Source organism: Heterocephalus glaber, unplaced genomic scaffold (assembly GCF_053883595.1).
Source record: "Heterocephalus glaber isolate CG9 unplaced genomic scaffold, H.glaber_assembly_v1.0 deba00000071, whole genome shotgun sequence".
Classification (NCBI taxonomy): domain Eukaryota; kingdom Metazoa; phylum Chordata; class Mammalia; order Rodentia; family Bathyergidae; genus Heterocephalus; species Heterocephalus glaber.
This window is the reverse complement of record NW_028258137.1, coordinates 10,385,726-10,413,243: the sequence shown is the minus strand read 5'-3', so window position 1 is coordinate 10,413,243 and position 27,518 is coordinate 10,385,726. Positions and strand designations below refer to the sequence as shown.

General features: G+C 35.3%; 1 protein-coding gene across 5 annotated transcripts in view; it reads left to right on the top strand.

Annotated features, from left to right (window-relative positions):
* The window catches only part of Cntnap4 (contactin associated protein family member 4), a 307,565-nt gene that overhangs the window by 128,571 nt on the left and 151,476 nt on the right, over positions 1-27,518 (top strand). For 4 of the 5 annotated variants that reach the window (XM_087204279.1, XM_004842822.3, XM_087204275.1 and 1 more), the window contains exon 4: positions 15,335-15,482. In XM_087204279.1, the coding sequence (XP_087060405.1) occupies positions 15,335-15,482 (148 nt within the window). Of the gene's footprint in view, positions 1-13,527; positions 13,587-15,334; positions 15,483-27,518 lie in introns of those variants that run through there. The other variant, XM_087204295.1, reaches the window with a different exon arrangement.

Sequence of the window (27,518 nt, the reverse complement as noted above, 5' to 3'; positions counted from 1 at the left end):
AATGTATAATTAGTAAATATTGAATAACATTATGGCTTCAGAGGCTGAAATGAGAGCCCTTGACTGTATAGAAAATTAAGGACTGCCTGAACTCCACCCAAACTTTCTAAACATTCCAATTTTTCAAATTAAGTGTGATAAAATAGATATTTTACTTTAATCTGCTTGGAAAGATTGGTTGATTTTTTTAGTCTATTTCTAAGATACATATTTAAGTTTCCACTTGGGAAAATAACTAGCAATTCATTTAATAAGTAAGTGACATTTTGAAGCACTCTGAAGGCTAATCAATATATTAAAGTGACTGTATAAAAACATTAATAGAATGTAGAGGTGGGTGAGGAATAATTTACTTTAAATTTCATAATGTCCCTAATGGAGAACTCAGTAGTATTCTTTCAGCTCTGAACAATAGTTATTTTAATGATAATGGTCATATGAATGTCATTATTCTTTGTAATATTAATGGTAAAATGAAAGATGTTAATGGAGCTCTTTATGGTATAATGCATGATAAATTATATGATATCTAAAATCCAAAGTTGAAAGGTATTTCTCATGGTTTTCTTAATGATCTATAGAAAAGCACAAAAGTGAAAAATATAATTTTAATGAGGTATCTTTCAATGTCTTGTCTTGTTGCTTTTGGATAAATACATGTAAAATTTTAAATCTTGTCTTCACTGAACTATCTTTTAAAGTGTTTAAAGATATATTTCTTTTTCATAGTTAGTACAATTATTTTTATTTTACTTTTGATACCAAAGTACAACACACATTCAGAAAAAAAGAAAGGCATATCTGTACAGTTCATTGAATTATCAAAAATAATATATAAATATTACCAAGACTAAGGATAGTACAGCATCTCAATCCACTCCTTCATGCCTTTTCTGCACATAGTACAGTACTTCCTCCTTGCCCCCAAATAATCACTATAATGACTTCTAATGCTGCAGATTAATTTAGCCTATTTTGAAATTAGATGCAAGACAAATCATGCAATACAAAAATTTGACATCTGACTTTTTGGGCTAATATTATGCATGTGAAATATATCTATTTTATTGTGTACAGGCTAATTAATTTATTTTCATTGCTTCAGAATATTTCATCATACAAATATATCCCAGTTTATCCATTCTACAATTGGAGTTGCTAATTGTACCTTGTGACTATTAAGGATATTACTTCAATAACATTTCATGTGTAGTCTTTTGGAACTTTGGGAAACTTCCTACTTTTCTTTTGGGTATATTATTTGTTGTGGAATGGCCAACATGTAAAATGTATGTATGTTTAGTGGAAAATGTGAAATAATTTTTATGGAGATCATACTCATTTACACTCTCAAGAGCCGTGTGTTAAAAATTTTATTCAAAAATTTATATATTTATTTATTTTTTGGTGCTGGAAATTGAACTCATAGATGCTACTAAGCACATGCTCAACCACTGAGGTTCATTCCAACCTCTACTCTGCCTTCTTGATAACACTCAATATTATCCGTTTTCATTTGTTTTATTATTTCTTTTAGTTTTATCCATTCTGGTTGATGTGCAGAACTGTCACACTGAAGCTTTAATTTGTAATGCCCATGACTAACAAGGTTGGAAACTTTTTTTGTGGTTTCGTTGGTTATTGAGACATTGCTTTTATCTTTATTTTATATTGCTTTGTAATTCTCTATATGTTCTGGATAATGAAAAATAGGTTCTTTCCAGTCAGTGGCTCCTCTTTTCCTTACAACACCTTTGGATGAGCAGAAGTTCTTAATATATTCAATTTCCTAATTTCCTTTCATAATCAGTGATTTTTGTATCACATTTGAGAAATCTTTGTGATCCTCAAAGTTCTGAAGATATTCAGCTATGTTGTCGTCTAGTAACTTTATTGTTTTGCCTTTCACATGTATGTCGACAATCTTCCTGAAATTTGTCTCTGGGTATGATTTAAGGTAGAGATCAACCTTTGTTTTTAGATGTTTTTCTTTTCCTAATGTCAATATCCAGTTAAGCCAGTATTGCGTATCTAAAATAGCTATGGCCCTTTTCATAGCAAATATTGTAAGAAAAAAACCCCAGATTGTCCATATATGTTCAATCTGTTTCAGAATTAGTAGTAATCTTTTGGCAATGTGATATTATTTTATTTTTATAATGACATAAGACTTGATATCCAATTTTAAAAATCTTGAAATTTTTTATTTAAAAATATTTGAGTCATTTCTGCCTATTTACATTTCCACTTAAAATTATAACCAGCTTATAAATTTGTATATTGAGAAACTCACATACTCCTCTTTGATACCGATCCATTAAATCTCAATATTAATTTGGGGAAAGTTGATATCTCTTTAATAGTGAGTCTTATACTTCATGAGCCTTTTTTAATTCCTCTCAATGAAATCTTATAACTTTCTACCTAGAGCTCTTTTATATATTTCATGAATATTTTTTTCTGGGTAAATAATGCAGTTTGATTTTAATGTAAATAATGTCATTTTAAAATTTCACTTGATGTGTGAATTTTCATCCAGCAGGCTTAATTAATGCACTCTATAGATTTTTCAAAATTCTCTACATATGCTATTGGGCAATGTATGAATAATTGTTGTGCTTTTTCTTCCTTTCAATACTTATTTTCTGTTAAATATTTTTGTGCCTTATTGCACTAATTAGAATTATCACTACATGTTGAATGAAAGAATCTATGCAGAACACATTGGTCTCATTTCCAAACTCAAAGCAGCTGTCAGTATTTTCTATTATGTGTGATGCTTGCTGTGAGATTTTTGTAGGTACCCTTTGCAGATTTAGAAATTTTCTACTTGCCTGAGTTACAATCATGTCTGGACATTGATTTTTACCCAATACTCTTTTGCACCTGTTGAACAGACCACATTTTCTTTAATGTGATTAGTTATATTGAGTGATCTTTAAATATTAAGCAATCCTTACATTCCTGGAATAAATGTTACTGAGATATAACTTATTATCCTTTTCCCTATATTGATATATTCCAGAATTATTTTGCAACTATTTTTAAAAGATTATTGGGTTTATGAGTGACATTGGCTTTTGTTTTTCTTCCTGAAATTTCCTTTGTCCAATTTTAATATTAAGGTTATGCTGATATCACTATAAACAAGTTGAGACAGCCTATTTTTCTAATTTTTCCCTTGTGGCTTCTTTGAAAATATTTTCTCTGTAGTTTAAATATGATGTGAGTCAGTGTAGTTTTTGTTTTTAACTTGTTATTCTCTGAACTTCCTGAATCTGTAGGTTAGTATCTATCATTAATTTTTTTTTTTTTTGTACTGGGGATCGAACTTGGGTCCTTGCCCTTGCACAGCAGGCGGCGAAACCACTGAGCTAAATCCCCAGCCCTCTGTCATTAATTTTGGAGAGATACTGGGAATTACTACTTAAAGTATTTATTTTTCTTCACTTGCTCTTTTTTCTTTCTGTTATTTCACTTATGCATGTTAAACTTTTGTAATTGTCTGAAATTTTTGGATATCCTCTCCTGCTTTTTTTACTTTTGCAGGATAGTGTGGAAAGTTTGTATTTTCTTATCTTTTTTTTTTTTTTGTACCAAGGATCGAACTCTGGACCTCACACTTGCAAAGCAGGCGGCGGAACAACTGAGCTAAATCCCAGGCCCTGTATTTTCTGATCTTTAAGCTTATTGATTTTTCCCTTAGCTGTGTTGAATACATTAATGTGCCTATGAAAGGCTTTCTTCATTTCCATTATACTTTTTTATTTCTAACATTTTCCTTTGGCTCTTTTTTAGTTTTCATCTTTCTGTTTATATTACCCATCTGTTCTTGTATGTTGACCACTTTTTCCATTAGAACTCATAAAATATTAATGATTTTTGTTTTAAATTCATAGTCTTATAATTCCAACATCTGTGGTGTATGTGAGTCCTCTTTTGATTATTATTTTGTCTTTTCAGACTATTTTTTTTCTTACCTTTTGTCTTACCTTATAATGTTTTTGTTGAAAACCAGAGGTGTTGTGTCCAGCAGATAATTAGTGTGAGGATTTATGCTGATCTGGTCAGGATTCAGGCTATATTTAATATTTGCTGTAGGTACCCTAGGAGGGATACACTTGGGCTAAAATGTATCCTCTGCCCTTGTTTGCATTCTTTTTTTGGCTTGAGAATCCTCTTTGGAGACAGACGGTGTTTTGCAGTTCTTTCAACTGTTACCCACTCTGATCATGCTAGAGCCCATTCGTGTGGTGGTATGACTTGTGTGAGGGAGTGTTCTGTTCGATCCCAGTTAAATTTCAGTATTCTAGGGGTACCGTTTCAGAACTGTGACTCTACAAATGTTTCTCTACTCTGTTTCCCTCATTTGCTCCTGAGTTTTCAGTCTATTTCTTTGAAGGACTGACTCCTGTTGACTCCTCTCCCTTCAACTGAGACGGGAAGGCTTAGGAAGCTATAGAGTGAGAAGCAGTCTCTTGCCCAGTTAGAATAGGCCCTGGAAAATTCTTTTCCTCAAAACAGTAGGCTTTAATTTTAGAGGATGCTCTGGTCATATTTCACAATTACTTCTCCTGTATCCTTGGCAAGCCAGGAGGGAAGCTCTGATCCTCACAGAGAAAATGGCGGGGTTCCTGGCTGTAAGGCCCCTAGAAATGTAAAGGCCCCTCTGCTTCTGTGGTCCTGAGGAATTTCTCATTCTTCTATTAGTGCCCAGTCAGAAGCCCATCAAAATCACTAGAGAAGTGTTCCTGTCAGTTTAGGTGAGGGTGACTTCTATCCCAGGTAGGCAGATCTTAGTTCAAACTCTTCATGTGATCTCATACCTCTAGGTTTCAGGGTGGTGTTTTGTCAGGTGTATTTGTTAGCTCAGGCTACTACAACAGAAGACCACAGACTGTGTGGCTTAAACAACAAACATTTGTTTCTCACAGTTCTGGAGGCTGAGAAGTCTAAGACCAAGGTCCTGGTTGTTTGAGTTCCTGGCTAGGGCCTTTGTTTTAGTTTGCAAATATTGGCTTTTTCTGGTGTGCCTTCAAATGATGCAGAAAGACAGGTCTGACCTCTCTTCTTGATTTTAGAAGGGCACTAATTGTCCATGAGAGCCCCACTGCCATGACCTCACCTAAACTTAATTACCTCTCAAAAGCTCTGGTTCTAAGTACTATCACACTGTAAGGAGAGCTTCATGTTTGAATTTTGAGAGGGCACAATTCATTCCATAGCACAATAAGACCTGAGTTCTCTGATGGATCTGAGAAGTCATTGATTTTTACTTTTTACTCCTGAGTTCTCCCCTCTCACTTAAGAGGAAACAAGAGTCTATCCTTGAAGAAAATAAATTGAAAACAAACGAGGAAAGGAGTGGGTGATATTTTAAAAAGATTTATTAAGGTAAGTGACACATTGCCATTAATCTCCCTCAAAATATATCTTCTGTCTTCAAACACATTTATCCCATCGTTCTTGCCACTTTCTGAAGCAGTTCTGCGAGCCCTCTTTGTCAATGTCTTTAGTTGCATTGAGCCAAAATGTTTACCTTGTATGGTCATTTTGCTTTGGGAAAGAGCCAGAAGTTGCGCTGTGCCAGATCCCATTAATAAGACGAATCAACACACCATAATGCTTTCACATGCCTGCTTTTCCACTGGGTGGCACTTGGCTGCAGCATTCACTATATATATATTTTTTTATCACATGTCTTAAAAACACTCAGGAAAATGTTAATGTTTTTTTTTCTGTAATAAAATTTTAAATATCTGGCTGTAATCATATATTTTGATCATACCATGTGTATGTGTGTGTGTGTGTGTGTGTGTGTGTGTGTATTCAAGGCAATAAGTTTCTCTTTAAGAAGAGTTTTTGTTGGTATTTTATTGTTTTTTATTGTATGTGGGACATTTTAAAAGAAAAAGTGAACAGGCAATTTAAGATGTAGAAGGGCATCTTTCCACAGAGTGTATTTTCATTTACTTCTTCACACAATGAGGAGCATTATACCTCACTGATCACCTAGCTCCAATTTCACAGGATGAAAAAATGGAAAACTGATGTGTCATCTATGAGAGCTTGTTTTACCGCATTGTATCCTTCATGCTAAACTGTAGATCCCCTAGATTCTGACAAAGAAACCATAGAAACCTACATTACTGTACCTTCTCATCCTTCAAGGATCTAGAACTAAAATTTTATCCCTATTCCAGTGAAATTGTAAAATAAGCTACTCAGCTTACATTTCTCCTCATAAGGAATTCCTTTCTCACATATAAACAGAAAGAGCCTCAAATGTAGGGCTCACATTTTGGGGTTTTCTTGTTCTATCAGATCATGGACATTTAGTGTTTTACTGTCTTTTTAGCTCATTAATCCCCATTTTACATTCCATCGGGGGGTTTGTCTAGAATTTCCCAATCTAGTATTACAATAATATGATTTTTTTTTAGTGGTTTAAAGTTATTTTCCATCTCAATAAAAATTTGGTCTTCCACAAAATTGTACCTGTAATACCCCCATATAAATGCAAGCTTTATGACCTGTCCATGTGCTTCCATAGAACGATTTATTGCTGTGTTTCAACAATAATTATGGACTTCTTCATTCAACTTTGGTAATTCATATGTATCTAGGAATCTGTCCATTTCTTTTGTGTTGCCCATCTTATTGGTGTATAGGTTCTGGAAGAAGGTATTGATGATCCTCTGGATTTCTGCTGGGTCTTTTGTCATTTCACCCTTTTCATTCCTTATTGCATGGATTTGGACCTTTTCTTTCCTTTTTCTGACAAGGTTGGCTAAGGGTTTGTCAATTTTGTTGATTCTTTCAAAGAACCAACTCTTGGCTTCATTGATTTTTTGTATCATTCTCTTAGTCTCCATTGCATTGATTTCTCCTCTGATCTTTATAATTTCCTCCCTTGTATGAGATCTGGGGTTGTCCTGCTCTTCTTTTTCTAGAAGCTTGAGGTTCAGCATCAGGTTGTTTAATTGGGCTCATTTTGTTTTCCTAATATGCATATTCACTGCCATGAATTTCCCTTGTAAGACTGCTTTCATTGTGTCCCATAGATTCCGATATGTTGTATTGTCATTGTCATTTAATTGAAGGAACTGTCTGATTTCTTCTTTAATTTCCTCTGTGACCCATTGGTTATTCAGAAGTGTGTTGTTCAATTTCCACGTGTTTATGAAATTTTTTGAGTTTCTTTTGCTATGGATCTCCAATTTCATCTCACTATGGTCTGATAATATACAGGGGATAACTTCAATTCCTTTGCACTTACTTAAACATGTTCTATGTGTGAGTATGTGGTCTATTTTGGAGAATGACCCATGTGCAGCTGAGAAGAATGTGTATTCTGATTTTGTGGGGTGGAAGACTCTATAAACATCTGGCCACTTCACTCCAGAAAGAATGGCTGCTATCATGAAATCAACCAATAACAAATGCTGGCGGGGCTGTGGGGAAAGAGGAACCCTGCTGCACTGCTGGTGGGAGTGTAGACTGGTGCAACCACTGTGGAAATCAGTATGGAGATACCTCAAAGAACTAGGACTGGAAGTCCCATTTGACCCAGGTATTCCACTGCTGGGGATCTTCCCCAAAGAATTAAAAGAATCATACCACAGTGATATATGTGCACCCATGTTCATAGCAGCACAGTTTGTAATAGCTAAAACTTGGAAACAGCCCAAATGCCCATCAACTGGAGACTGGATAAAGAAAATGTGGGTTTTTTTTAATAAAATGGAGTACTACTCAACCAGAAAAAATGAGAAATTAGAGACATTTATACCTAAGTGGATGCACATTGAGGTGATAATCTTAAGTGAAATAAATAGGACACACATGTATAAATACCGAATAGTTTCTCTCGTGTGAGAAACTGAAAGTGTAAATAAGGACTAAATGTATAATAGGTAATGTGAAATAGGAAGAAAAGGGCAAAGGGGAAGGAAGTGGGAGGGCTAGGGGAAAGGATAGAAGGAAATAGGATTAATATGAGAAAATGGAAAAATAGGAACAAAATCTTTGTAAATAGGGAGGACTGGAGGGGTTGAAGGCAGGGCTGGGCAAGGGTGAAAAATAAGAACCAAGAGAGACTATGTAAAGTGCAAATTTCCAATGATGAATGTCATTATATTGTATACCTAAAATGTACCATTGATTAGAATGATAATGCAAAATAGGAAGAAAAGGTCCAAAGGGATAGGGGTAGTGGGAGGGGCAGGGGAAAGGAAAGACGGGAAAGGAAAAATGATGAGAAATGGAAAAAATGGAAAGAAAGTCTTTGTAAATAGGGAAGGGTGGAGGGCGTGAAGGGAGGGCTAGGAATGGGGAAAAAATAAGAACCAAGATTCATTATGTAAAGGTACAATTCTCAATGAGAAATGTAATTGTGTTGTATACCTACAATGTACCAATAAAAGAATTTAAAAAAAAGGAAATATAGAAGTGTGTGAGACACTGGCTTATTAAATGTACATTTTTCTGAAAAAGAAACAATGATAATTATGGAGCATAACCAAGGTTGTATCTTTCACATGCTTTTGCTCTGCTTGCCATTTGATCTTTCTCTCTTGAGAATTCAATCCTTTCTATTTTAAAAGGACCTAAATCATACATTTTACAAACTTGTAACTCCTTAGATTCTAATATAGTGGATGGCATTTCTCTGAACAGCCATTAATAATTTGATACCTTGGGCTGGGGTATAGCTCAGTAATAGAGCACTTTCTTAGCATGCATAAGGCCCTGGGTTTGATCCCCTACACTGCAAAAAACAAAAACAAAAGTGATGCATGGCCCTTCAAGAAATATTTTTATGATATTGAATATTTTCTGATGGATGTTAGAAACTGATTTTATATTAATAAAATTATATTCTCTTTTATTTTGAAAATTAAGATTTACTATATATGAAGATCAAAACTTTTAAATTCTAGACTGTCACTGAAATTTCTTTATTATAACAAAATAATTATATTCACACATAAGATTGAGTCCAATTTTGTAGATATAATTAGAATGTCTTATTAAATATGTTTAAAAGTTATTTTTATCTAGGTTGGTGTTAGAAATTTCCTCACTTTGTGGTAGTTTTTATTTTTTCCTTTGCTTTTCTTTTGCACTTTTCACACTAAATATTCCCTTGGGATACACATTTAGTAAAGATTTATAACTGACATCATAAAATAAAGAAGTGATTTTTATTTGACAGTGTGTTGCTGTGATTTATTTAGTAGCTGTATGTTAGCTGACTGTGTCAAAATGAGTTGTACTTGGAAAATATGTCATGTGTAGGTTACATGTAGGTCACTAGAATTCCCATAATAAGAGAGATCAATAATGACAAGATTTTCGTATTTGCCTGTCCTTATTGTGTTACATTTCTACTGATGCTGATGTTTATTTTGGCTGAAGGTGGACTGATTGATATGTAATTACAGTTTGCTATATAATTATATATAATTATTCCTATATTTCTGATTTATTATAGTGATGTTTTAGAGCTCTTTATGAATTGCCATATGGGCAATCATCTTTATATGTCTTGGCCTTTATACATGAGTTGTTCAATTAATATTTGAAAAAGAAATTAGTACCATTAAACTTCTTCATGAACTTGAGAATCGCTGAGGAAAATCTACAAATTCTATGAGAAACTTTAATTCATTAACTCCATAAATTGTCTTAGTTAGAATACATTTCTAAATCATCTGTGGATACCTCATTAAGTTTAAAAATCATCATGTCTAAAAGAAAACAAAAGTATAATTAAGGCTTTTGATTTTTATCACATAAGACACACAACTTTGATTTTACTTCTAGATATTTTATATATTCTATGATGTGATGACATATCTTATATTCTATGAGATTGCTCTTTCTCTGCAAGAGTCTTACTGATTATTGAACATTAGTCTTTTATTTTCATTCTATTCCAATAATCTTGAGAAATTGTAAGGCTTAATAGAGTAATCTTTTTTGTCTATAAAAAAGTGAGTCAGTAGAGCTGAGTTTCAGTTCAACAATAATCCAAGTTTCATTATTCTCAAATGTGTAAAAGATTTTAAAAAGAAATTATGAGAAAAAGCAAAAAATCTTCAGATAATGTATCACATTTCCTCCAGGGTAGGTTATTTACTTTCATGTGCTGTTGGAGTGAGGCCTTTTGACGACTTAGCTAAATTATGGGCTTTAGAGCCAGAAAAGCTTGGAATTAAATTCTTGCTTTGCCACTTTTTATCTCTGTGACTTTAGGCATATAACCTCTATAATTTTCATTTTCTTCAGTTGTAAAGTGGGCACAAAAATAACTGTTTGATAGGGTTATTGCAAATATTAAAGCTGCATTTACATTTCAGCTGTGCCTGACACTGAGCCACAAACTTTCACGTTTAAGACATTTATGTTGATAATGTAGAACACATTTGCTTCTTGCTCTAGTCTCTATGTTGCCTTCTCCCCCAACTTCAATGTTGCAATCCTAACCTTCAAAGCAATACAATTAGGAAGTAAGAACTTTTGGGAGCGCTGTCATGGGAATGGAATTACCATCTTTTTGAAAAAGTCTTTATTGGTACATTTTAGGTATACAATATGTTTACATCTATCATTGGGTGCTTGTACCTGTACATGATGAATATTGGTTATTATTTTTTTCCCCATTACCTGTGCACCCTTCACCCCCTCTACCCTTCCCTGTTTACATAGATTTCATTTCCATTTTTTTTCTTTTCTCATAATTTTTCCTTTTCCTTCTTTCCTTTCCCCTTTCCCTCCCACCATCCCTACCATGTTTATAGCCCACAGGAGATACTTTTTCGTTGTTATCATGTGAGAACACAGTAATAAGATAGCATTCTATGAGCTGGGAAATGGGTCCTTACCAGACATGGAGTCAGCCAGAGTTTTAATCTTGGACTTCCTAGCTTCTAGAAATAGAGCTATGAGAAACAAATGTCTGTTTTATAAGCTATTCAGTTTATGATATTTTCTTTTAGCAGTCCAACATTACTAATTTCTTTACTTGGAGGTTAACCATAATGAATCCTTCCCAAACTTTTCTTCTCTGAGATTTGAGATTAAATAGGAAGGGGGGAAAGATTGGGATTTATCCATAAACCAGAATGTGTAGAGAGCCAAAGACCATACACATAAAATTAATTCGGTGTGCATTTGATATGCTCATTCCAGCTCTTCCCCTTTCATCTGTGAGCTCAGGGACTCAGAAATCTGCATTCTAAAAAGTGCCTCAATTAATTCTGACATAGCTACAGTGCAAAGTCTTTAAAGGAAGACATAAATCTTCAAGTAATGTTTTTAGAAAGAAGGAGGCATTTAAACCCATGCATTTCCTTATGAATCGTTATGGTATGTGAAAAAAAATCTTAATAGCCTATTGGGGGAAAGTCTCCTAGGCAAAGGAAATACAGTTGAAACCTGATTGCATGCATTGGACTTTTCATTTATAAAGTAATACAGCACTAACCTCATGCCTCATTCACAAATACTCTGAATATTTCCCCCTTAAATCTTGAAACCAAAAACAGAATCTTGGTTATGTTAGACATAAAAAAATTCAACAAGTGGAGTAAAATACTGCAAATATTATAAATCAGTTTAATTTAATAAATAGTTACAATGTGTGTTTTTCCCAAATGATAGTGGCATTAAAAGTTTAAGGTATCCTGAGTGTTCCTACATTATGCTTTTGTCTGCTGTATAGTGATACATACTTCCTATATCTTTGTCTTACTTTATTTTACTAAGTTTTATAAAGTTAATACATGCTCATTTAAAAATCCAGATTTGGCTGAAATGTGCTGAAAGTTCTATATCATCAAATTCACAATTCCATAAGTTATAACTGCTAAAAATTAAAAATGTGCCAATGAAGTATTTCTATTAATTATATAATATGTACATTATACTTTTCTTTATGTTGTCAAAATTCTGTTTACTTATAAAGCTATCAGATAAAAAGCGAAAGGTTGCCATTCACAGATAGATGTCGTTCCATTTCACCGCCAGTTGTCACTGTCACTATGCATCTTTTCTCTCCAGTCCCTTGAGGTGCTGAATCATTGTAGTGACATCTATCTAAATCTATGAACTTACACTAATTCTGTAAAAAAAAGTGAGATCTTCTGAAGTGTTATATAATTAATCATCCAGCTGTTCACTTGGCAAGGAATCATAATTAAGGAATGTATTAGTCTGCCAGAGGCACCCAGGAAATAGAATCAAAAGTATGAGATCTGATTAGACAGCATGTTGCTGTGGATTAGAATTGGATGTCTGTAGACCGAATTCTCAACCCTGGGTGCACATTTCCCTGATATGTAGAGCTTATAAACACGTGCACACATGTATACCTACTCATGTGCATGTATACACACCTATACCCAGGGTCTGAGCACTGGGAAGTTTTTATGTGCAGTCTGAGATTGAGAAACAGTGCTCCACATCAACTGACCATTCTGAAAGAACAATGAGAATAAATGGACATCCAATTTTCAGGTGGATGTTCTGAATTTCTAAAAAATGGAGTCGATGGTGCTGTAGAGATGGAATGGGAATGGGGGTTGAGCAGTGCAGTATAGAACACATGTAATCTTTCTTACCAAACCCTCAATTAGTAATATTGACCCATGGAACAGAATGGAACTTTTTGGAAAGGTCTGATTATTAGAGTTTAGAAACTTGTGGGATTAAACAATGTTCCCTGTTTATGTTCTGTGAAACAGTCTAGGAATGTGCTCTGTAAAACAACAGTAACCCCCCAAAAATCAACATCAATGATTAAAAAATGGGGGAGAAGATATTTCTGTGACCAAATTTGAGATATGTTGGGTAACTCTCTTTGTCTTAGTGATACAGTGTACATTCACATAAGAATGTCCTCTGAGAGGTTATGTATTTGAGAAACTTGTTGAAACTTATTTTTTTAGCCCAGTCTTTTCCAAACATAAGCATTCAACAAGTATCAATTATTGAGAACCACCTTGGGCCAGGGAGTGTTTTTAGTATTTTAGAAGGAAGGCAGTAAAGGTTCCTACTTTAGTGACACCTGCCTTCTAGTAGGATACTGTGAAGAAACCTATAAGTAATCAAACAAGACCCACTCCCAAAATAATGAAAAATATAAAGAAGATAAAATAGGAAGATTTTATGTGCAGGTGCCAGGTGCACTATTTTAGAAACTATGAGAAAGGGCCTCTTGGATGGTAAATATTTTATCTAAGACTTGAAATGACAGAAGGAGATGATTGTGAAACTATCTGATGAAGAATTTTCAGAGTAAAGTCAACTCCTGGTGCAAAGCCTTTAATGGAGCTCATTGTGGCTTGTTCAGAGAGAGCAATGTGGTTAACCACAGTGGACAAGGTTATGTTTAGGTGAGGAATTTGGATTTTGCTCAAGAGGTGAAGCATGCAGTGGAATGACAAAGCTTAATTTACTTCTGTATATCTTCCTGGCTGTTCCTAGGGGAAGAGCTGCTGGGAAACAGAAGAATAAACACAATCAAGAAGAGTATTGAGGTAGTTCTTGAGAAACCACTTTGTGGAACATGGTGGATATAGGTGAGATGAAGAGTGTTCTGGCTTATAGCTAGATGCCTTCCCAAAGCCTCATGGGCTTATAGGTGGGGCTTTGGGAGGTGATTGGACCATAGGTGTGTGGTACTGGATTGGTCCACTGATGGGTTTATAGCTGTGTGTGATGGTGGGAGGTGAATCCTAGTGGGAAAAAGTGAGTCATTATGGGTGTAGCCTGGAAGGACCCTCTTCTTTTGATGGCTTGCTCCTCCCTGCCTACTATGCCATGAGCTCTTTCTCCTCTGTCATGCTTTTCTGCTCTGCCTTGGAGCCAACCAGCTGTGGAGTGAAAATAAATGTGAGCCAAAAAAACCTTTTCTCCTTCTAGTTGTGGATGTCGGTCATTGTGTCTCAGCAATGAGAAAGTAATTAAGACAAAGAGAGATGCCCATATTTTGGATATAATTTGGAAGTGCCATCGCAGATATGCTTTAAACCCTAAAATTGAGTGTATGAGGGAGTGGGAGGTGTGGAGAATTAATTATTCAGGGGAATCAAATTGAGTTGATTATGAAACACTCAACTTTTGCTTTGAATGTATTAGAAAATATTTTAGGTAGATGCTAGTAATGGGATATTTGCCAAATAGAAAGAAAAGCACACACAGGAAGCAGAGTCCCTTTAGGGCTCCTAAAGTGCTTGTCTGTGCCCATCTACCTGAGGTTGCCTTAATGATCTGGTCACGATAAAGGGAGGTACCATGAGCCTGCATATGTGCATGCTCCTCACATTGTTTCTATATATGCTTATTTCACAGTTAAAGAAAGTGGAAAATGAAGAAGAGGAATAGGAAGAAATAGAGGAGGGTGAAGGGGAGGAATAAAAATGAAATATAAATTATTGAAAACTACTGCTTCTTGCTGACTTCTACATGCCTGGAGTGTGTCATGCAGGAGAAAATAAAAGTGGCTTAGATGTTGAGTGCTGTAGCTTGTAGGGTTTGCAGGTGAGCTATGTGTGAGGTAACACCTTCTGATATTGTGGAAAGCACTCAGCTCCTGCTCTTTCTGTATAATGGTTTTGCAAATACCAGAGGTTTTCTTCACCTTTCTGGCCTTTTATTTCCTCATCTGTAATTTGGCTATGCTATCTCAGCATCATTCTGAAGGTCTCTCTAGCTTTTGAATTTTGGAATCTGTAAGTCTAATTACAGGACTTTTCAAATTCTTATTGTTTCCAGTTTCCCTAAACAATTTGAATAATGTATTGGACAATGAACTGATGAAGCTTAGGAATCTGTTATCATAGTATAGTTCCTACTTGAATATTGGGGATGCTTTTGTTTATGAGTACATGAGACAGTGATACAGCTGGAATGTGTCATAACTTCACTCACTCATCAACGATGTCAGCAACTTCTTGGCTGAATTGTACAACAGTTTTCCAATATTTTCTCAAATTTTTATGCTATCACAATAGCAGGCACAGACATGATGAACTTTTATGTTTAATCTGCATTTTACAAAAGGAATCATTTTGAGGGTATCATGTATAGTCAAAAGCTCTTTTAATGGGTATAGTGGAGTTTGAACTACTCTTAATAAAAAGTAGAGGCAATAGTAACTTCTATGGATAGACATTATGACAGAACTTTTAATAAGATTTTGTTAAAGAAGGTGACACTTTTCATACTGAAAAATCAAACCATACATTGCTCAGAGACATTATAGGTGACAAAGCAAGATGGATAGTCTTCCAGATACATTGATTTTGTTCTTTCCCTTTTCTTGTAGGGTTTTTCAGGGAATGTAAATGCAGACAGTGTAGTATACTATCGGCTCCAGCCTTCTATCAAAGCCAGATTTCTACGCTTCATCCCCCTAGAATGGAACCCCAAGGGCAGAATTGGAATGCGAATCGAGGTGTTTGGATGTGCATACCGTAAGTGTTTGTTTCTCCAGCACACTGAAATGGATATCAAAGGAGATTTTTAAAAGCCAAAATGCAAATTGAAACTGACTTTTTAGATATATAAAGACATATAAAGATAGGAATGACACTTGTGGAAGATTTTTTGTGCCTATATATGTCAATATTTACTTTATTGTTCAACTTTAACATTTTAATTCAGAAATGAAAGCATTTTGTAGATACACAGGTAGATGATACAGGGATTGATACATGTTTGTAGATTCTATCCAAGTACATATTTTTTCAAATCTAGTATTATTGATTAGATCCTAATCTTCAAATGTAAGAACTCTCTCTCAGGGGTTATATTTATAGATGTTTCATGTAGACACTCTGAATTTAGTAAAAGAAATAGTGGTCCATTTAGTATAACCAGTCAACTGTTATGAAACCAAAGAATGTTTTTCTCTCTAGCCTAAAAATAATATGTCATGCAATTCATTTTTAAGTATGCTATGCCCTCAGCATAAATTAATAGAAAAAGTAAAGACTACTGCCAGAATATAAAATGTGTTTGAAATATTTTCACATAAAAAGGGTGGAAACCACAAGTTTCACTTAGTCTCCTCTTAATGAGGCATTTTATTATATCTTTTTGTGTGGAAGGGATCTAAGAGTTATTGATAGTCCACCTCAAGCCACACCATCCTGTCAGATGCTCTTTTATTATATAACAATGTGTTAGTTAATATGATCTACAATTATCAGATAAACATTCTGAGGTTTGGAGAGATTCAGTAATTTGCCCAACACCTTACAACTAGTACACAGAAGAATACGGGAAAGAATTTGAGACTTTTCAATTTTTACCGCTTCATTTCCCCTAGTAAACATTTATTTTTTAGCCATTCCAAAGCTTTTTTCACACATATTCTATCACTTTGTGATGTAATCCCAAATAGATTCTGGTTTACTTTGTTTACATAAAAGGCAAACATGTTGCAAAGAAGTCAAGTGACAAAGTTGCTTAAACTCTGTCAGACAGAGACCATATTGTACAGATCGCCAGGTCCCTGGATAGTAAGTGATGTTTCTGGTACCCAAGTCTTCCATCAAACAAGCATCAAACTCCTTATGTTCCCTCCAGGGACTTCAGAATAATAAGAATGATAATAATAATAATGATAGAATTAGAAATAGTAATATAAAGAGCATTAATTTTCATAATTCTATACACAGAAAATGTTGCCTGAGTGCTTATCATATGTCCATGAGTGTTTATTATATACGCTATACTACACAGTTTATAATTTCTCAATAGAACCCAAATAAATATTACCAGATAACTATAGTACTCCACTTCCCCACTTTGCAAATGAGATAGCTAAACTTAGAATGGTTGACTTGCTCAAACTACATAGATGGGAAGTGGCAGAGCTGGGTTTGCAGCCAGGCCCAGGACTCAAGCTCCTGCCCTCTCCAGCTGTTGGATTGCAGAGCTGTTGTATGCCAATGGGCAGCCTACTTCTCACCATCTGCCCAAATGAACTGCTAGCTTTCTTGGCTTCAACAATGCAGCTTAGCTCCTCCAGTTAAGTGTTAGCTCCTCACTTCACAATTATCACATTTGCAAAAACAATCTTTAAAAAAGTCCCACACTAACTAAGATTCTGGGACCTAGAATTCAGACAGTCAATCTTATTTGCCTTTGGATCACAGAATCTAACAAAGCTCAAGGCACCCAATGGACAATTAGCAAAACAAATTTCAAATGTTTCATATTTCTAGCACGTTCTCTACCTCTGCTTATTTTCAGCATGCACCTTGGAAAATATTTTTTTAGTACAGCATAATAAGAGTTAACCTTTATTGTGTGCAAATTTTGTGTTATGTGTGGTGTTTTAGAGGTATATTCTAATTTAATCATTAAAACTACTTGTTTAACAAGAGGAAAATGAATCATAGAGAAATTAAGCAATTTGCAAAATTTCATGTACTTAAATACACATTCAATCTTGGCTGTAAATTCAGTGCTGTTTTCTGAACACTGCTCATGATATCCATACATTAGAAACTCTGAAAGTACAGGTTCATTGTGTTCTCTGTTGCTATGTAACTCCGGATAACTCCATTCTCCCCTCATTTTTTGGGATTTTCAATTCTGTGGAACATTCTTTTTGCTATCTTTGGAGTGAGCACACTGCTCACATATTTAATGAATGTCCTTTTCTCATTGGCTCAGAGTTGAGTGCCAATGTGATTTTAAACTCAAACTTGAGCACATGTAAATGACAACAGGAATCAATGTAAAATGATGGTTGTGTAATTTTAAATTATTATTAAAGGAGAAAAAAGTAATATACTTAGTGAAAAAGATATACTCATAAATAATCAGAAATGAATCAAGGAATGGGTTGGATATAATTACCTCATAGGAAAGTATTTGAGCAAATAGACTTTAATTTCTTGTATATGCCATCATCATACTCATTCTCCACCAACTCAGCACTAGCCTTGAAAAAATATTAATTTAGTGAATAAGTTACCATATAGCTATCATTTATTGAATAGTTATTATTTGTCAGAGACCATTCTGATTTAGTCCCAACAACCCAGTGAAGTAGGTGTATGAATACCACCATTTCAGGCAGGAGTAAGAGGAGATAAGCAGAACTGCATACTGAATGAGCCATAGAACTTGCTGTGGGTTGCCTGGCACAGGAATAGCTAGCTGGTGGCATGGCTTTCTTCCCTTCAGAAGAAAGAGCTCAGGTGCTATCAGCACAAGCATTCAGCTGCAAAATTTTGGCTGCAAATCCTCATGAGTAGCACACAACCAAGATCAGGTTGGATTTTCTCCAGTCACATTAAGCCATTCTCCTGTAGTCCTTGCAAAAAAAAAAAAAAAGTGGTGTTAGCGATGGGCAGGGTCTCTGTCCTGGATCACAGCCAGAGAACTCCTATCCATCCCCAATTAAATAGGCCTTCCCTGGACTTGAGGAAGCCTTGGGGAATTGCATGTGGCTCCCTAGCCTTTTCTGGCAGTGCCTTCCCACTTGCGTCAAGTCAATGTGATTTGTGGGTAGCCCTTTATCTGAGCCATTCACTCAGATCTGTCCACATCTCCTGACATTGAAGGGAGTGATCCTTAGAGAAATTAGGAACTTTACCTAGGATCACATGATCTGTTTTAAACCCAGGCTTTAAAATGAGTTGCATCATTTCTCAAAGCCAGTGCTCTTGAAAACTACATGAATCATGCATGAGTTCACCATTTAAGCACGTATATTATTGACAATTGCTAACTGTTGACACTTGCATCTGTTGAAATAAGAAGACACATAAATAAGTCTCAAAACAAGACTTCCAGATCACCTAAGGGAACCCCAAAGGGCAACAAGATGGAACAATCTGTTACTCAATTACCTGGACTCCCTGAACTGGCAAAGAAAGGGGGCCTGGAAAAAATGAAATCAGAAATAAATTCTCACATAACAGCAGAGATTGTGCCCATAGTACAAGACATGGGTAATAAATCTAGAGTGGACACAGATAAAAAAATAGAGGAGCTGAGGAATGTGATGGAATCCCAACATAGGAAACAAATGGAGTCCATAAAACAGATGCAAACAGATTTCCAGGAGATTAAAAACTCCATTGAAAGTTTTTGCAGAAGAATGAGCCAATGCAAGGATAGTATTTCACATATAGAAGGTAGGATTGAAATTAGTGACCAGGAAAATAAAAATTACTTCAAAATTGTAAGGGATCATGAGAAATCAATCCAGCAGCTGCTAGATGATGCAAAGAAGAATAACATCAGAGTAATTAGAGTCAATGAAGAAACAGGAGAGAGTGCAGATGACATTAAAAAAAGAAAAACTGTTCACAGAAGTAATGGCAGAAGACTTCCCAAGCAGGGCAAAAAAACTTGACATACAGATATGTGAGGGATATAGGACTCCAACTAGCCATGATAAAAAAAAAAATCTACACATAGGCATATAATAGTTAAGATTCCAGAAACCCAACCAAAGAAACTGGAGATCTATGAACAGTTAGAGAAAGGAAACAAATCACATACAACAGAAAGCCCATCAGAATCACAGCAGACTTCCCAACACAAACCCACAAGGCAAGAAGAGCCTGGACTGATGTATTTCAAGCCCTAAAGGAAAACAACCTCCAACAGAGATTGATGTACCCTGCAAAACTATCTTTCAAAGTTGATGGAGTAATAAGATACTTTCATGACAAAGAGCACCTGAGCAACTTCATGAATACCAAACCAGGACTCCAAAAAATTTTAAACAATAAATATCCTAGGAAAAGACAATGAGGATCAAAAACCCAGGAAGCTCTGCAGAATGAATCCATCAGGCATGACAAGAAATTAAATGCAAAGGGGGAGAATTTAACAAAAAGAAAAAGTCATGACAAGGATAAGCCAATACATATCAAATTATAACCATCAATGTTAATGGTATCAATTCACCAATCAAAAGAAATAGACTGGCAGAATGGGTCAAGAAGCAAGATCCAACAATATGCTGCATACAAGAAACACACTTAATTAAAAAAGAAACTCATAGACTGAAAGGTAAAGGATAGAAAACAATATTCCATGTGACATGAACCCGAAAAAAAGCAGGAGTAGCTATCCTCTTTGCAGATCAATTGAACTTCAAACCAACACTGATTAGGAGAGACAAAGAAGGATACTACACCCTTGTAAAGGGAACAATCCAAGAGAAAGAGTTGACAATCATTAATATATATGCACCAAACACTAGTTCATCCAACTATATAAAACAATTAGTGACATGAAAAATCATATAAGCACTAATACAATAAAAGTGGGGGACCTTAATATGCAACTCTCACAAATAGATCAACTAGACAAAAAATAAACAATGAAATACTAGAACTCAATATAACTCTCAAACAAATGAACTTAACAGATGCTTACAGAGTGTTCCACCCAACAAAATCAGAATACACATTCTTTTCAGCTGCACATGGGTCATTCTCTAAAATAGACCTCATACTCACTCATAGAACATGTTTAAGTACATGCAAAGGAATTGAAATTATCCCCTGTATATTATCAGACCATACTGTGATGAAACTGGAGATCAATAGCAAAAGAAACCACAAGAATTTCTTAAACACATGAAAATTTTAACAGTACACTTCTGAATAACCAATGGGTCACAGAGGAAATCAAAGAAGAAATCAGACAGTTCCTACAACTAATGATAATGCCAATACAGCATATTGGAATCTATGGGACACAAGAAAGCAGTCCTATGAGGGAAATTCATAGCAGTGAATACTCACATTAGGAAAACAGAGTAAGCTCAATTACAAAACTGATGCTGAACCTCAAGCTTCTAGAAAAAGAGCAGGCCAAACCAAATCCCCATAAAAGGGAGGAAATTATACAGATCAGGGCAGAAATCAATGCAATGGAAATGAAGAGAACAATACAAAAAATCAATGAAGCCAAGGGTTGGTTCTTTGAAAGAATAAACAAAATTGACAAACCCTTAGCCAACCTTATCAAAAAAGGAAAGAAAAGGCCCAAATCCATGCAATTAGGAATGAAAAGCCTAAAATTACAATGGACCCAGCAGAAATCCAGAGGATCATCAATACCTTCTTCCAGAACCTATATGCCAATAAGATGGAAAACACAGAAGAAATGGACAGCTTCCTAGATAAGTATGAATTACCAAAGTTGAACGAAGAAGACCTAAAAATTCTAAACAACCCAATATCAATCAGTGAAATTGAAAACACAAGTAAAATCTTACCAACTAAGAAAAGCCCAGGTCCTGATGGATTCACTGCTGAATCCTACAAGACATTTAGAAAGGAACTACTGCTGCTACTATTTAAACTCTTCATGAAATTGAAAGGGAAGCAACACTCTCAAATTCATTCCTGGAAGCAAGCATCACCTTGATCCCCAAAGCAGAGAAAGACCCAACTGAAAAAGAGAACTATAGGCCAATCTCACTAATGAACATAGATGCAAAAATCCTTAATAAGATACTGGCAAATAGAATGAGATCATCAAGAAGATCATACACCCTGACCAAGTGGGATTCATCCCAGGGATTCAGGGATGGTTCAACATATGCAAGTCAATAAATGTAATACACTATATTAATAGAACCAAGGAGAAAAACCATATGATTATTTCAATAGATGCAGAAAAAGCATTTGACAAAATCCAACATGCATTTATGATAAAAACCCTACAAAAAGTAGAATAGATGGACTCTACCTCAATCTGATAAAAGCCATTTATGAAAAACCAACAGCTAGTATCATATTAAATGATCAAAACCTGAAATCCTTCACACTCAAATCAGGAACAAGACAAGGATGTCCACTATCACCACTCTTGTTCAATATAGTTTTGGAAACATTAGCCACGGCAATTAGACAAGAGAAAGAAATAAAAGGAATAAAGGTAGGAAAGGAAGAACTCAAATTGTCATTATTTACACATGACATGATAATCTATATAAAAGACCCCAAGAACACCACCAAAAGTCTTCTAGACTTAATAACCAAATTCAGTCAAGTAGCTGGTTACAAGGTCAACACACAAAAATCAATAGCTTTTCTGTACATAAAAAAACAGACTCAGTGAGAGAGAAATGGGGCAATCAATTTCTTTCACAATAGCATCCATAAACTTGAAATACCTAGGAATCAACCTAACAAAAGAAATCAAAGACCTCTACTCTGAAAACTATAGCACTCTTAAAAGAGAGATTGAAGAGGATATCAGAAAATGGAGAGACAACCCTTGCTCCTGTGTAGGAAGAATCAACATAGAGAAAATGGCCTTACTTCCAAAACTGCTATATAGATTCAGTGCAATCCCAATTGAAATCCCAGCAACATACTTCATGGACCTGGAGGAAACAATCCAAAAATCCATTTGAAACAAGAAGAGAGCCAGAATAGCAAAAGCAATACTAGGCAATAAAGACAAAGTAGGAAGTATCACAATCCCCAACTTGCAACTATACTACAAAGCTACTGTGATAAAAACAGCATGGTACTAGCAAATAAACAAACCTGAGGACCAGTGGAAAAGATTAGAAGATGCAGAAACAATGCCAGACACACTCAGCCATCTCATCTTGGACAAAGGAGCCAAACACCCTCACTGGAGGAAAGATAGCCTCTTTAATAAATGGTGCTGGAAAAATTGGGCTTCAACTTCCCAAAGATTAAAACTAGACCTATATCTCTCACCATGCACTAAACTAAAATAGAAATGGATTAAAGATCTAAATATTAAAATAGAAACACTTATCTGGCTGGAAGAGAGGTTAGGAGGAACTCTTGAAGACATTGGTGTAGGAAAAGATTTTATGAACAAAACCTCAGTTGCCCATGAATTAGCACAAACCATCAAGAAGTGGAATCTTTTCTTACTAAAAAGCTTCTGCACAGCAAGGGAAACCACCAACAGTGTGAAGAGACAATGCACAATGTGGGAAAAAATCTTCACCTGCTGTTCCTCAGACAAAGGTCTACTATCTCAAATCTATAAAGAACTTAAAAAATCAGACCTCCCAAATTTAAAGACCCAATCCAAAAATGGGCATGTGAAATGGACATTTCTCATACGAAGAAGTAGAAATAGCAAATAAACATATGAAAAAATATTCAACATCACTGGTCACTTGAGAGATGCAAATGAAAACAATGCTGAGATTCTACCTCACCCCAGAAAGAATGGCTGATATCATGAAATCAAGCAGTAACAAATGCTGGTGGGGCTGTGGGAAAAGAGGAACCCTGCTCCACTGCTGGTGGGAGTGTTGACTAGTGCAACCACTGTGGAAATCAGTATGGAGATACCTCAAAGAACTAAAACTAGAAGTTCCATTTGACCTAGCTGTTGCCCTGCTGGGGATCTTCCCCAAAGAATTAAAAGAGCCATACCACAGTGATATATATGCACTCATATTCATAGCAGCACAATTTGTGATAGCTAAAACTTGGAAACAACCCAAATGCTCATCAACTGGAGACTGGATAAAGAAAATGTGTTTTTATTTTATTAAATGGTATATTAGCCATAAAGAATGAGAAACTAGAGACATTTATAGCTAAAGGGATGCACATTGCAGCAATGTAAATAGGACACATGTGTAAATACTGAATAGTTTCTCTAGTGTGAGAAACTGAATGTGTAAATAATGGCTTAAAGGTATAATAGATAATGTGAAATAGGAAGAAAAGCTGCAAAGGAGAAGGGGAAGTGGACAGGGAGGGGAAAAGAAGGAAGGGGATGGAATTAATATGAGAAAAAGAAGAAATAGAAACAATGTCTTTGTAGATAGGGAGGGGTGGAGAGGTTGAAGGGAGGGCAGGGGAATGGGGAAAAAATAAGAACCAAGACGGATTATGTGCAGGTGCAAATTTCCAATGATGGATGTCATTATATTGTATATCTTTAATGTATCAATATAATTAATAAAAAATTAAAGTATAAAGAGCTCTGTTTGACTACACACCTCTTGAAAGGTCAGAGTGCATTTCTACTATAATTAAAGAAAGTCCTTTGGTCTATTTTTCAGATAGTATGAACATTTTTATACCAGGACCCCTCTTGTGCCTAATACATGTGTTTGCTGAAGTAATAGATGCAAGCTGGCCCTGTGATCACTGCGGGGAACATGGCTATTGTGGGAACCACGCATAATTTTATGCCCTCTACCTCAACAAGTGAGAGTAATAACTTGTTATGAAAGGACATCAAGTGAATGGAAAAATCCATATCAAAGAGCATGTTCTACTTCTATGTCAGTAAATCTGAAGTTGTTTCTCAAGTAATGAGTGAAGCAGAAGCTAAATTTTATGAGATCAAAGGGAAAGTATAAATTTTAGATATCTTGGCTATAGCAACTGTGAGAATGTTTATAGATCCAGATCAGGGATGTATGGAAGGAAAAAAATGATGGAAGAAAGGAAGAAAAAGAATTGACAATCTTGAGTGATAAGGAAATATTTCTCTGCTAAATGTTACAAAGTAAAACAAGCAATTGTAAACAGAGGTAGGGGAAGGAAAATAACTGGATGAAAGTGAGTATATCTGACACCAGATAATATTCTTCAATTATGCCACAGGAGATAATGTTCTTTAACTGAGGATGAATTGCTGAAGCAATTGCTCTTAGTACAAATTCTATTTTTTTCTCTAGTCTCAGTGTAAACATCCTAATTTTGTAATCCATGATCTCTTTTTCTTCAAGAATAAGAGCATCCGAATGTCCAGCTACATTAAGCTAATTGCAGTTTCTTTGACAGGACTCATGATTTTTCTAGCCTTAGGGACTTTGTATGATGCCTAGGGCCATTACCACATGACCAGTCTTCATTCCTCCAACTAGGTAGTTCTCTTACTCATTCTCTTTTCTCAGCATAGTACCAGTTCCTGATAACTTCCATGATACCTCATATTCAGATTGCAGGATATTTCCAACCATCAGAGAATGGCCTTTATTCTCCCAATCATAGCAAGGCTACATTATACTGGGTTGCAAGCAGTTGTTCTCTTTCTCCTATTAATCCTCATCATAGATGAATGAATGGATAGAGGCAGGCTTGCTGAGCCTCAGGAAGGCCTTCTCCATCAGCCGTGGAGTTCTACCTCCTCAAGATCAGGAAGAGTGTACATGGAGAATGGAATGAGAAGACTGGATGAGAATGAATGTAGAGAAGTATAAATTTTGTGTTTAATTGCTTAATTTCAAATTGCTAAGAGAAAATTATGGGTTCCATTTAATAAATGGAAAATAATTCATTAATCATAAAATACACATAACTTTTTAAAAGTAAGAATTTATATTTCATAATAGAAAAATATTGAAAGTTGAAATTGGACACTGTATTAGTCACTTTTTCTGTAGCTGTAACGTGTTCTTGAGCAATTGAATGTAAAAAGAAAACAGGTTGATTTTAGTTCATAGTTTTGGAGATTTCAGCCTATCATTTATTGGCTCCTTTGCTTTTGGTTCTATGACAAGGCAGCATATCTTGGCAGCAGTGTGTGGCAAAACTGCTTCCCTCAGGTTCAGGATATGGAGAGAGACAGAGAAAGAGAGAGAGAGAGAGAGAGAGAGAGAGAGAGAGAGAGAGAGAGAGAGAGAGAGAGAGAGAGAGAGAGAGAGAAAGAGAAAGGGAGGGAGGGAGGGAGAGAGAGAGGACACCAGCATTCCATAATCCCCTTCAAGGACATGTGTCCAATGACTGGATGATATTCTACTTGACCTCACCTCTTAAAATTTCCACCATTCCCAATAGCAGTGCTTTGAAAAAGAAGCCTTGAACACATGGGCCTTTGGGAAACACATAAAATCTAACCTGGAGCACTATCACCAGTACATTTCAGCTTAGAAGTCATACATAGGAGATATAAGAAAGCAGCATGGTTAACACAAATACTCATCTAGGTGAAAAATCCATGGAATGAGAGCTAGGTAATAGTCTGTATACTTAGGATGCTGATCTCTCACGCCTCATGCCTGGCTAGGAGGAAAAAAATAAGTGAAAAGTAATTAGATTTATGAAAAAGAATAGCTACAATTGAATTCAATTCCTATTCATCGGGCAACCCCCACATGCTACTGCTAAAATCTTGACCAAGATGAATTAGACACAGATACTGGTTTTAGATTATTTATCAGATAATAAAATAGTTGATGAATCCTATTTTATGTCAAGGTTTAAAAAGAAGATAGCTACTGGTCAGCCTAAAGTATAAAAGAATAAAAGAATCTGTCATTCTTTGCAAAATTTATAGCTTTCAGATTTTAAATTGATATGTGGAATTCTATTACTCTTACAATGAAGTTAGCTCTTCTAAGAGTAGAAAATAAGGAAACCATGAAAGTCCATAAGAATCATGTCAAAAGAATTCAGGGCCAATGGAGGAGGCTCTCACCTATTCAAAAACAGAAATGTTTTAACATCAACAAGAATAGTAAGTGCAATGGTTTGAAATGTATTAAATTTATCTGAGTGCAATGTTTCACGATAGCAATTCTTTAAGAGTCCCATTAGTCACCAATGAGAGACATTGAGTCCAACTTCTTATCTTGAAAACTAATAAAGATAAGAAAATATCACTTATCTTACTTTTCCTATGTAATTGGTACCAAGGTAACCAAATAGAACAGAGTTTCTCTTTTCAAAAAGATCATATAATAGATAAAAAACGAACGATAGAATTTAGAATATATCCATTTTGCAACCCTAAATGAATGGGTCAAGACAACTGTAAATGTTCATGAAAAGAGAGATAATTTAATTTTTGGTATCATGGCAACATAGTTTTTATTGGTCTATCTACAAGTGTTGGATAAAATGTTTCTTATAAACTGCTTCCAAGATTTGAAGTTCAACTCAAACAGGTAGAAACTTGAAAGAAGGGATTCTTTAGAGAAAGAAAATAGGCTTGGGAAAGCCACAGCCAACTGGTTTATTTTCTAAGGACAAACAGAAAGTAAACAGATTTTACTAGACTGTGGAGTCAGAAGTCCAAGTTCAAGGTTGCCTGAGAGGCTAGAAATAGAGGAGGGGATACTCAAAAGAAGAAAGTCAGAGAGGAAGAGCCCTAGATTCTGTCTACTCAATTCCCCTGATGCTTGCTGATTCCTGAACTTCACATTTCCAAGACAAAATACCAAGAATCCCAGGAGAAAGCAGGAACCAGGAGATTAAAGTCCTAAAGATTTGAGTGTCTTCCTAGTGCTGGGAAGACTACCTCTGGTGTTCAAGTCTTGACACATTGGACTTTAAAATGTAAGGTCACAAGGATGTTGCTTTAGGATTAAAGACCACACCAGAGGATCTATTGTTGTCATACTGCTAAATGCTAACTCAAATTTGCCCTGTCTCAACAAAACTTGAAAGAAGTCTTTTCATGGTCAAGGTGATCTGCTAGTAATTCCTCTTCTTGTGGACCATTTACTTTTACTTCTTCATTTGTCTCTCATGCCCATCCTTTTCCTTTCCTCGTTTTCTCCTTTT